The sequence below is a fragment of the Dipodomys ordii genome, unplaced genomic scaffold (genome assembly GCF_000151885.1).
Source record: "Dipodomys ordii isolate 6190 unplaced genomic scaffold, Dord_2.0 Scaffold35, whole genome shotgun sequence".
Lineage (NCBI taxonomy): Eukaryota > Metazoa > Chordata > Mammalia > Rodentia > Heteromyidae > Dipodomys > Dipodomys ordii.
The window spans coordinates 272903-285248 of record NW_012267251.1 but is presented as its reverse complement, the minus strand read 5'-3'; the positions used below and the strand labels follow the sequence as shown (position 1 = coordinate 285248).

Here is a 12346-nt window from a genome sequence, read left to right as displayed (position 1 = left end):
TGCATGCAAGACAAGCGCTCTACTACTGAGCCACCTTCCCAGCCCCTGGAGATCAGAGTTTCATGTACTTTTCTGCCCTCGCTGGTTTTGAATCATGATCCTCAGAGCTCAGCCTTCTGAGCACCTAGGATTCCAGGTGTGAGCTGCAGGCGCCGGCTCCTCCACATTTATTAGGCTAGCCCCTGGTGGCTGTTCTAGCATGGATCTTAAGTGTTGCACGTGCCTGTATTTGAGATTTTCAAGGGACTTCAAACGCACTATGTCAGTTCTAGGATTATTTCCATGTTTTATTTTCTCTACCTCCTCTGACCTCCTCAGCTCTTGGGCTCAATAAATGTCAGTTCTTTTTCTCCTTTTTTTTCTTCACCAGAGCACTTTGGAATGAGGATCCAAAATTATTTCTGTTCTTACCTCCTTTTTCCTCTCTACATTTTCCTTAGAATGGTTTCCAGCGCTTTACCAAATGTTTCTTTCCAGTTCTTCCTTATCCTGTCTTGAATTCAGGTATAAAGCTTACATTGTCTACCAGTTTTTTCAAATTGTATATTCATTTGTCATTTCAAACTCACCATTATACAAACTAAATGGATTACTTTGGCCCCCAAATCAAGTTCTTTTTCTCTTACTTTATAAAATAATCATTTTTTTTTATATTGTAGGCTCTTCGGCAAAAGCCCTTGTCAGTTTAAAAGGTAAGGATTATGTTTGTTTTAGGTATATTTATGTGTTAGAAACTTAATTCATAAAAAAATAACCCTAGGATTTCAGAGGAATTGTCTTGATAACTCCTTAGGAGTTTGAACTGAGGGCCTTACACTTGCTAAACAGGCACTGTACCAATTGAGTTATACTTCCAGACTTTTTTACTTTAGTTATTTTTGAGATGGGGTATCATGTTGATGTTTAGTTTGATCTGGAATGTGATCCTCTTATTTATTCTTCTTGCATAGCTGTAATGACAGGTGCTTATAACCATGAGCTGATGGTCTCAGATTGATCTGGTCTCAAAGTACAATTCTCTTAATCTCAGCCTCCTGAGATTGAGGATTATAGGTGTGACCCACTAAGCCTGGCTTTTTGTTTTTTCCTAGTCCTGGGGCTTGAACTGGACTGGACACTGTTCCCTGAGCTTCTGTTGCTCAAAGCTAGCATTCTACCACTTGGGCCACAGCGCCACTTCTGGCTTTTTCTGTTTATGTAGTACTGAGGTATCAAACCCAAGACTTCATGCATGCTAGGCAAGCACTGTACCACCGAGCCACATTCCTAGCCTCCCCTTAATTTTCATATCTAATCATTTATTTGATTGGGTTTTTCCTGTATGTATAGCACATTTCTTTGAATTTTTTTTTGAAATACTGCACTAAATTTTTTTGTTTTTGTTTTTTGGTTTTGTTTTTTATCAGTTGTGGGGCTTGAATTCGACCTGGGTGCTGTCCTTCAGCATAAGGCGAGCACTCTACCATGAGCCACAGCACCACTTCCAGTTTTCTGGTGGTTAATTGGAGATTAGAGTTTCACGGACTTTCCTGCACGGGCTGGCTTTGAACTATTGAAACAAAAAACATTGAGATATGTGTTGCAAATTCAAAGTTGAAGGAAGAGGCCTTTCCTATTTCTGTTCCTTGCTTTAGTCAGAATTGTCTAGAGAATTATGGGATCATGGAATTGAGTACAAGAATAACTAAATGTCAAAAAGAAGGGAACAGCCAGGCTCTCACACCTGTAATCCTAACTACTCAGGAGGCTGAGATCTGAGGATCACGACTCAAGTCCAACCTGGGCAGGAAAGTCCGGGAGACAGTTATCTCCAATTGACCACTAGAAAACTTGAAGTAACACTGTGGCTTAAAGTGGTAGTGCACTAGCCATGAGTGAAAGACCGCACCCAGGCCCAAAGTTCAAGCCCCAAAAGGGGGGGGAGGGGGAACAAAGATGCTACATATTTTAAAGCAGAAGCTTAATACTAAGTTTCATGTCTTTATTGAGACTGAACAGAAGAATATAGATGTTTTTATTTGCAATAAAATGCAGTTATTATGAGCAATGTATATTATTCACACCGGTATGTACTTTAAATACATTTCTACTATTTAAAAGATCATATTTATGATATGAAATCCTTTGAACAAACTTAAAATTTATTAGTATTATTTGTTACAGAGGGAAGCTTATCTAACACATGGAATGAAAAGTACAGTTCTTTACAGAAAACTCCTGTTTGGAAGGGCAGGAATACAGGCCCTGCTGTAGAAATGGTAAGGAATAAGTTAACTTTTTCAAATAATAACTAGCTTGTGTTATTATTGTGTGTAAGTTCTTAGCACAATAACAGGGTTTTTATTTTTCCAAACTCAAGCACTTGGGTCTTTGTCATAAAGTAAATTTGAGCTTATGGAGATAAATTATCTACAGTGATTATCTTATCACCATCAAGCATGAGATAAATAATTATAGGTTCTTTAAATACAAAAGGCAAAAACATGCAGACAACCTAAAGTCATAGTTTTACTAGAGTACAAAAAATTTCATGGGGCTCTCGTGCCTGCATAGAGATATGTATGTCATCAACTGGTGAAATATTAAATCTTGTGTAGATCAAGGATAAATACATTTGGAAAGGAAGTCAAGGTGAGTGTGTAATTGCCTGGTAACAATTTTAGGAACTCTGTTTCTTCCCTGCTCAACCAGGGAGGTAGGTAGAGGTAGCCAGGAGGTATCTCATGGGTCAGGCATGAAACAGGCCTGTAGCTGGCAGAGATAACAGGAGTAGCCTGACCAGTGGGCCATCACAGATGGGAGGAACTGTCCTAATCTATTTTTCCCTTGCTCCTCTGTATTTGGCCAGGGAAGGAGTCTAGGTAGAAAGGACTTAACTGTCAAGACTGGAAAATCTAGTCTTGACCCAGTTGAAGGCTGCCTGTATATAATTAGCTTTGTTCACCTGTCTCCCTTCCATGTGACCTTGAAAAGCTCTCCATTTGTGTGTGTATGTGTTGCGTGCTAGTACTGAAGCTTGAACTCAGGGTGTGAGTGCTGACAGTCCACCACTTCCATGGTGTAAGTGGAGCTACAGCTCCATTTGTGGCTTTTTGGTGGTTGATTAGACATAAGAGTCTCAGGGATTTCCTCCAGGGCAGGCTTCATAGCATCATGATCCCCAGAACTCAGCCTCCTGAGTAGCTAAGCTTATAAGTCTCTGCTCTGGTGCCCAGCCCGTAGAGCTGTCTTGAGTGATAAGGGACACTTGGCAAAAAGATGCGGGTCTTGGAAGTGGCGCCGTGGCTCAAGTGGTAGAGCGCTCACCATGAACTGAAGAGCTGAGGGACAGCGCCCAGGCCCAGAGTTCAAGCCTCACAACCTACCAAACAAACAAAAAAGATATGGGTCTCAAGCAGAGAGCTGCTGGCTCACACCTGTAATCTTAGATATTCAAGAGACAGATCTGAGGATTGTAGTTCAAAGCCAGTTCAGACAGGAAAGGTTTGACACTCTATCTCCATTAAACTAGTCAGAAAAAGGTGGAAGTGGTTCTGTAGCTCAACCTTGAGAAAAAAAATCTCAGGTCAGTACCTAGACCCTGGGTACAAGACCCAGGACCAGCACCAAGGAAAAACAAAAAAGGTGGTTCTCAAACATTTAAACCTAGGCTGGACTTTACATTTTTCCCTATTACAGACCCTTCAGTGATGTACTTTTTTCTCTTTTGTCAGTCATGGGTCTTTTATGTAGGGCGTGGGAGCTGTCCCTGAACTTTTTCACTCAAGGCTAGGTTCTACCACTTGGCACCAGAGCGCCACTTCCAGTTTTCTGGTGGTTATTTGGAGATAAGAATCTCAATGACTTTCCTGCCCGGGCTGGCGTTGAACCTCAATCCTCAGATCTTGGCCTCCTGAGTAACTAGAATATTAGGTATGAGCCACTGGTGCTCGACTCTTGTGTACTTTCAATACTCAATTCTTTTTCTTTCTTTTCTTTTCTTTTTTTGGCCAGTTCTGGAGCTTGAACTCAGGGCCGGGGCACTGTCCCTGAGCTTGTTTTTTTGCTCAAGGTTTGCATTCTACCAATTGAGCCACAGCTCCATTTTTGGCTTTTTCTAGTTTATGTGATACTGAGCAATCAAACCCAGGGTTTCATGCATGCTAGGCAAGCACTTTACCACTAAGCCACATTCCCAGTCCCTCATTTTCTTTTTAGTTCTATAGTTATCAATTCTTTATTACGTGTCTTCTATTTTCTTTTGCGGGGTGGGGAAAGTACTGGAGCTTTGAACTCAGAGCCTCACATGTACTAAGATGATGGGATCCTGCTGAATCTCATCTCCAGCCCCATATTTTGTATTTTTATTTACAAATAGAAATGTTGGGGTGCTAGCCTTGAGCAAAAAAGCTCATGGAACAGTGCCCAGGCCCTGAGTTCAAGCCCCAGGACTGGCAAAGAAATATTGTTAACAGCCAAGTGTTGGTGGCTCAGGCCTTAAATCCTAGCTACTCAAAAGGCTGAGATCTGAGGAACATAGTTCAAAGCCAGCCTGGGCTGGAAAGTTTGTGAGACTCTTAATCTCTAAATAACTACTAGAAAACTGGAAGTTCAGGGACAGTGCCCAGGCTCTGAGTTCAAGCCCTCTGACTGGGAAAAAGGAAAAAAAAATTGTTGTTAGCGATTTTTGACAGCAGATGCAATATGTTACATATTTGGATACTCCCCTAGATTATTTACTGTCCTTGACCAGCTCAGCCCGTGCACCGAACATCATGAAATACACTCTGTTGGTATTAACCAACATTTTTTTGCGGGGGGAGGGGTCTGTCGTGGGGCTTGAACTCTGGGCTTGGGTGCTGACCCTGCACTCTTCAGCTCAAGGCGAGCGCTCTACTGCTTGAGCCACAGCGTCACTTCCAGTTTTCTAGTGGTTTATTGGAGATAAGAGTCTCACGGACTTTCCTTCCCCAGGCTGGCTTTGAACCGTGATCCTCAGATCTCAGCCTCTTGGGTAGCTAGGATTACAGGCATGAGCTACCGGCGCCTGGCTAACCAACATATTTTGAACTGGGATTTCTTGTCTTCACTGTTACTGGTTGCTGGTATGATGCAGAGACATGGCTTTTAATTCTAATCATCAAGTGAAATTTGTAAACAAAGCTACCAGGATGTATATGTTAATGCTTTCTAAATCTAAGATTATTTATATTTGGCTTTGAGTGCTTTGTACTGCTCATACTTAATCCTTCCATACTGCTGATAATCAGAATTAGCTGTATTTTCCAAGTACAGGATTGTGTTTTGGAACAAAATTGACACATGTTTATTAGATGAAAAATTTCTATCATAGCCTTTCAGAAATTCAAAACGAAGTCGACTCTTCTCTGATGAAGATGACAGACAAATAAATACCAAGTCACCTAAAAGAAACCAAAGGGTTGCAATGGTTCCGCAGGTATGTGGTGCTAAGCTTTTGTTTCATTAAATAGAAGTAAGCAGTGAGTAAACATGATAAAGTGTATATTTATCTTAAGTCAGTATTTAAATAACTCTGTTCCTGTTGTAGTTACATAGACGATTTCGTGGATTTTTTGTTTTTTTGTGTGTGTGCTAGTATGGGAGCTTGAACTCAGAGCCTGGGTGCTGAGCTAACTCCAGGCTAGCGCTCTACCATTTGAGCCATACCTCTACTTTCTGGGGTTAATTGGAGATAAGAGTCTCAAAGACTATTCTGCCTGGGCAGGTTCAAACTGTGATCCTTAGATCTCAGTCTCCTGAGTAACTAGGATGTCCAGCTTGTTGGTTGACTTTAAACCAGTGTAGAAGGCCAGTTATCATCTATAAGCATGAAGATAATGGACATTAAGCAAATGGATTTGGCAAAGTGGAATCAGTTTTGAGTTTTATATGTAAATAAGAGGAGGAAATGTTTACTTCTATTACCAAAGTGATAGATTTGTTGAAGACTTTGTCTGAAAGAGGAAAATGCCAGGGCAAACTCAGAATTCCTTTTTTTTTTTTGCCAGTCCTAGGGCTTGAACTCAGAGCCTGGGCACTGTCCATGAGCTTCTTTGTACTCAAGGCTAACACCCTATCACTTGAGCCACAGTGCCACTTCTGGTTTGGTAGGTACTCGATGCAGGGTCAAATGAATGTAGGCCATAGTTAAATGGCGATTGATTTTGGGAGAGCCCAACTTTTGTCTTTATGACTGTTAAATTGTCCTGTCCTCGCTTTACCCACTGCCCTCAGGCACATCACTCCCTGTAGGAGTGTTTTGTGTGGTAGTTTATACTTATGAGCAATACAGAGCACACACAGCACACGACAGATGTGAGAGACTTCTCCGAGTGTGTGGGTTCATATCTGACTGGTTTTCTTTCTAATCTTGATCTTATATCCCTAGTTTTTTTTTTGTTGTTGTTGTTGCAGTTTTCATTCATTTAATGTGATATGGTTTGTTCTATTATCGTTCTATTATCGTCATATCCTCTAAGTGTTACATTTTGTCTATTTTTTGTTTTTTGTCCTTTGTAAGGCTTGAACTCTGGGCCTAGGTGCTGTCCTTCAGCTCTTCAGCTCAAGGCCAGTGCTGTACCACTTGAGCCACAGCACCACTTAGGGTTTTCTGGTGGTTAATTGGAGATCAGAGTCTCACAGACTTAACTACCCAGGCTGGCTTTGAACCACAATCTCAGATCACAGCCTCCTGAGTAACTAGGATTACAGGCGTGGGCCACCAGTGCCCAGCTGTGTTTTCTATTGTTGTTGATGATGTTTTGGTGGAGGATTTTGTTTTGCTTTTGGTGCTAGGGACTGAATTCAGGGCCCTGTACATTCTAGGCAAGTATTCTACCACTGAGCTACAGTCCCAACTTGTGTGTATGTTTACTTAAAGAATATCATTCAGGCTGCATACATGGCTCATACCTGTAGTCCTAACTACTCAGGAAGCTGAAATCTGAAGATTGAGGTTTGAAGTTAGCCTGGGCAAGAAAGGCCATTGAGACTATTACCTCTAACTACCAAAAAGCCAGAAGTGGAGCTATGGTTCTTATGAAGTGGTAGAGCATCTACCTTGAGCAAAAAGCTAAAGGATATCACCTAAGACCTAGTACTGGCTCAAAAAAACCCTTTCAGAGCTGAAAAATTATAAAAACTATTTTGTCGATTACTTACCCTGGTCCAGGTCCTACTCTAAGCATTTCATATCTATTACCTTGACTTCAATAATTCAACAGCCTCCATGATACAGATTACTATATTCCCAATTTGCAGATAAAAGGTCTTATGAAGAAGTTAAGTATCTTGTACAAGATGAAAGCTAGGAAATGGAGACCAACAATAAAACGGTGGGCAGTCCGTCTCCAATGTCTCGCTTTCCTTTCTAATAAATAAAACTGTTGGTATACAGGTCACATGATTATATAAACCATCTCTTTAATAGTAATTGGTACATAGTCATCATTACAATTTTAGAGCATTTTTATTACCCCAGAAACATTGTACCTAACAGTCATTCCCAATTTTCTTCTTTTTTGGGGGGGGGGGGCGCAGTGCTTTGGTTTGAACTGAAGACTTAAGCACTGTCCTTGAGTATTTTTGCTCAAGTCTAGCCCTCTACCACTGAGCCACAGCTTCACTTCCAGCTTTTTGCTAATTAATTGAAGATAAGAGTCTCATGGTCCTTCCTGTCCAGGCTGGCTTCAAGCCACATCCTTAGATCTCAGCCTCCTGAGTACCTTGGATTACATGTGTTAGCCACTGGCATCCAACTTCTTTTCTTGAATAAACCCTTAAAAATATAACTGCTATAATGGGTATTTATATTTAAAATCTGGAAGATACTATCATGCATAATATATATTAAATTTATATCATATATATATATACATATCCAGTGAGCAACTAATTCCCACTTAAAAATATGGGTCACTGGAGATCATGGTAAACAAGATATAACAGGCTCAGAAAGACAAATATTTCATGTTTTGCTTATATGTGGAATTTAGACCTTTTAAAAACGTATATTAGCTGGGCACTGGTTTCTCATGCCTGTAATCCTAGCTGCTCAGGAGTTTCAGATCTGAGGATTTTGGTTCCAAGCCAGCTCAGTCAGGAAAGTCCATGAGAATCTTATCACCAGTTAACTACCCAACCTCCAGAAGTGGAGTGCTAGCTTTTAACAAAAAGCTACAAAGCATTGCCTCGATGATGAGTTCAAGTCCCACCACTGGCACAAAAAAACAAAAATACAAAATAACATGACATGATTGTAAAAAGTGGGGAAAAGGGCTGGGAAGGTGGCTCAGTGGTAGAGTGCTTGCCTTGCCATGCGCAAGGCCCTGGGTTCAGCTCCTCAGTACCACATAAACAGAAAAAACCAGAAGTGGCGCTGTCGCTCAAGTGGTAGAACCCTAGCCTTGAGCTGAAGAACCGAGGGACAGCAGCCAAGCCCAGAGTTCAGGACCCACAACTGACCAAAAAAAAAAAAGTGGAGAAGACTGATCGGTGGGAGACAACCAGTGAGAGGTTGGAAGGGGAAAGAAAAAGTGACAGGTGGTGAATATGTAGAAGTAAATTGTGTGTGTGTGTGTGTGTGTGTGTGTGTGTGTGTGTGAAAATAGCATAATGAAACCTGCTTTTAAAAACCTGTTAAAATGGAGGAAGGAAGAGCCGGATGCTGGTGGCTCACACCTGTTATCATCCCAGCTCAGGAGGCTGAGATGTGAGGATCGTGGTTCAAGGCCAGCCAGGGCAAGAAAGGCCATGAGACTCTTATCTCCAATAAACTACTCAGAAAACTGGAAGTGGTGCTGTGGCTCAAGTGCTAGAGCGCTATCCTTGAGCTGAAGAGCTGAGGGACAGTGCCCAAGCCCAGAGTACAAGCCCCACGACCGACAAAAAAAAAAAAAGGGAAGGAAGAGAAAAAGGGATAAAGATGAAGTGGATTTGATCAGAGTACATTATATGTATGTGATATGTAAATATTATAATTAGACCCCTTTCTACACATGTAGAGCCTCACGCATGTTATTCTAGCTACCAAGGATAGTAAAAGTTCTTGAGACTCCCATCTTAACCAGTTAAAAAAAAAAAGTCATAGCTGGGTATCAATTGCCTCAAGCCTTTAATCTTAATTATTTAGGAAGCTAAGATCTGGGGATCATGGTTTGAAGCCAACCTGGTAGACAAATTTGTAAGACTCTTTTGTCTTTAATTAACTAGCAGAAAGCCAAAACTGAAGGGGTGCATCAAGTGGTAGATAGAGTCATCATCCCTGAGTGAAAAAAGCTGACCAAAGAGTGCGAGGCACCCTGTACTGGCATAGACATACACAAAAGTGAGCGTGGCGGTGAACACCCATCATTCCCGTAAGTGGAGAAGTAGGAGCAGGAGGATCGTGGTCCTGGCCAGCCCAGGCAAAATTTCAAGACCCTGTTTTAAAAAAGCAAAAGTACTTGTACTGGACACTGTGTTGAAGATGAGCTATACAATTTGTGGGTGGGGTGGGAGGGAAAAACGAGGGGAGAGTGAGGGAAGGGGTGACTGTCCAAAAAGAAATATACTCATAGCTGGCGCTGGTGGCTCAAGCTTGAAATCCTAGCTACTCAGGAGGCTGAGATTTGAGGATCACAGTTCAAAGCCAGCCTGGGCAGAAAAGTCAGTGACACTCTTATCTCCATTTAACCAGAAAACTGGAAGTAGAGCTGTAGCTCAAAGTGGTAGAGCATTAGTCTTGAGCAAAAGTGCTCAGAGACAGTGCTGAGGCCCTGAGTTCAAGCCCCATGGCAAACAAACAAAAAAAAAGAAATACTCATTACCCGACTTATGTAACTGTAACCCCTCTGTATATCACCTTTATAATAACAATTTTTAAAATGTTTAAAAAAAAAAGCAAAAAATGCTGGGGAATACATCAAATGTACAGTGCCTACTTGGCAAGCTCAAGGCCCTGACTGTTGCTAAAATAAACACACTGCGGGCTGGGAAGGTGGCTAGTGGTAGAGTGCTCGCCTTCCATGAGGCCTTGAGTTCCATTCCTCAGTATCACATGAGCAGAAAAGGCTGGAAGTGGAGTTGTGGCTCAAGTGGTAGAGGGCAGCCTTGAGCTGAAGTACTTAGGTCAGCGCCCAGGCCAGAGTTCAGGCCCCACGACCAACCAAAAAAATAAACAAACATATGGTGTGTCACCCCTCCTTCACTTTCTCTCATTTCCCCTCTCATCCCTGCCCACAAATTACATGGTTCATTTTCTACCTGTTGTATACTGAATAACATGATTGCATTTGCTCACCCCACCTTTCTCCTTTTCTGTGCCTCCCCTTTGTCCCGTTCTCCCCCCCCAACAAAAAGCAAAAACTAAACATCACTACCAACACTACCAACAAAAAAATACCATGTTCCATTTCCTGGAATTCTTTGATAAATAGTATTTTGTTGTTTTTGCTGGTTGCTGTCCCTGAGCCTCTTTGTGTTCAAGGTACTAGCCTACCACTGGAGACATGGCACCACTTCCGGTTTTTGAGTGATTAATTGGAGATAAGTCTCATGGGGACTTTTCTGCCCAACCTGGCTTCGAATGTCTATCCCCAGACCTCTGCCTCCTGAGTAGCTAGGATTTACAAGCGTGAGCCACCAGCACCTGGTAATAAATAGTATCTTAAATGTTCAGAGAAGTTACACCTTTAACTTCGTCCCCTAAGAGTATCCTCCTCTAGTCTGACTGTGTGGATACCTAGAATCCTATAGAGGTTATCATTATATTTTACATCTAGTTTCTACGTATGTGTGGTAACATTATTTTATGATACCATGGTTGTTCTAGAGGTTAAACACTTCTAGCAGGCTACTGGTGGCCTTACACCTGTAATCCTAGCCATGTATAATTTTTCTTGTGCTGGTCCTGGGGCATGAACTCAGGCCCTTGAGCTCTCAATAGCCTCTTGGACTTTCTGTCCTGGCTGGCTTTGAACCTCAATCTTCAGATCTCAGCGAATGGCAGTGCTGGTGTTAGCACTCAGGGCCTTGTGCCTGCAGAGCAGTTGTTCTACCACTTGAGCCACACCCTCAGCCCTCAGTCAGCTTTTTTGCTACTCATAGCTGGTGCTCTACCACTTGAGCCACAACACTAGTTTTGACTTTTTTTGTGAGCCAGTTCTAGGGCTTGAACTGAGGGCCTGGGCGCTGTCTGAACTTTTTTGCTCAGGGCTAATGCTCTACCATTTGAGCCACAACTCCTTTTGTGGCTTTATTCATGTTTCATTGGAGATAAAAATCTCATGGACATTCCTGCCCAATCTGGCTTTGTACCTTGATCCTCAAACCTCAATCTTCTGAAGTAGCTAGGATTACAGGCAAGAACCATCAACAGCATTGGCTTTTTACTGCTTAATTGGAGATGAGTCTCTTGGATTTGTCTGCCTGGGCTGGCTTTGAACTGAAGTCCTTAACTGCTTAGGATTTTTGGAGTCGAAAGAAAACCATTCTGCCAAGTGTCTGGCAGTTTTCTGTTTCTGCAACTCACTACCAACAGTGGAATGATTTATAAAGAAAAGAGGTTGGAGCCAAGCTCTGGTGGCTCACATCTGATATCGTAGCTACTCGGGAGGCTGAGGTCTGCAGATTGTAGTTTGAAGTCAGCCTAGGCAGGAAAGTTGGTGAAACTCCTATCTCCACTAAAATCTACCCCCTCCCCAAAAAAAGAAAAAAAAGCTGGAAGTGGAGCTGTAGCTTAAGTGGTAGAACACTAGCCTTGTGCATAAAAGTTCAGGGACAGTGCCCTGGCCCAGAGTTTAAGCCCAAGGACTGTTGAAAAGAAAAAAGAAAAGTTTGCTTTTGACTCATAGTTTTGGAGGTATAGGAGGCTAGAAGTTTTGGAAGGCTGGCATCTGCTCACCATCTGATGAGGGCCATCTTTTTGCTAAGGTGTGGTATGGTGTGTCACAGGCCAAGTAAAGGAGTGAGGGTCTCAGGGGGAGTTTGCTTTGGTAGTTAAAGCCACTCTCAGAACTCATTTATCTGCTAATGGATCCACCCATTCATGAGGGCAGGGTCCTTACCACCTAATCACCTTTTTCCTTTTTTGATGTGGGTCCTGGTAAGGACCTGTCATTAGCGCTTTTGTGCTTAAGGTTAGTGCTGTACCACTTGAGCACAGTTCTACTTCCAGTTTTTTTGATTTGTGTATTGGAGATGAGAGTCTCACAGACTTTGCTGCCTGGACTGGCCTTGAACCTCAATCCTCAGATCTCAGCCACCTGAGTAGTTACGATAACAGGTATGAGTCTCCATTTCCTGGCTCTTATCACCTTTTAAAGGTTTTAATTCTTTCTTTTTTTTTTTTTTTTCTGGTCGTGGGGCC

At 42.1% G+C, this 12346-nt stretch overlaps 1 protein-coding gene across 1 annotated transcript in view; it reads left to right on the top strand.

Annotated features, from left to right (window-relative positions):
* The first annotated feature begins 665 nt into the window (after positions 1-665).
* Lin9 (lin-9 DREAM MuvB core complex component) overlaps positions 666-12346 on the top strand; it is a 40346-nt gene continuing 28665 nt past the window's right edge. Inside the window, exons 1-3 of the mRNA XM_013017345.1 lie at positions 666-692; positions 2164-2258; positions 5333-5437. Coding sequence (XP_012872799.1) covers positions 2256-2258; positions 5333-5437 — 108 coding nt within the window. The 5' untranslated portion in view covers positions 666-692; positions 2164-2255. The remainder of the gene's footprint in view (positions 693-2163; positions 2259-5332; positions 5438-12346) is intronic.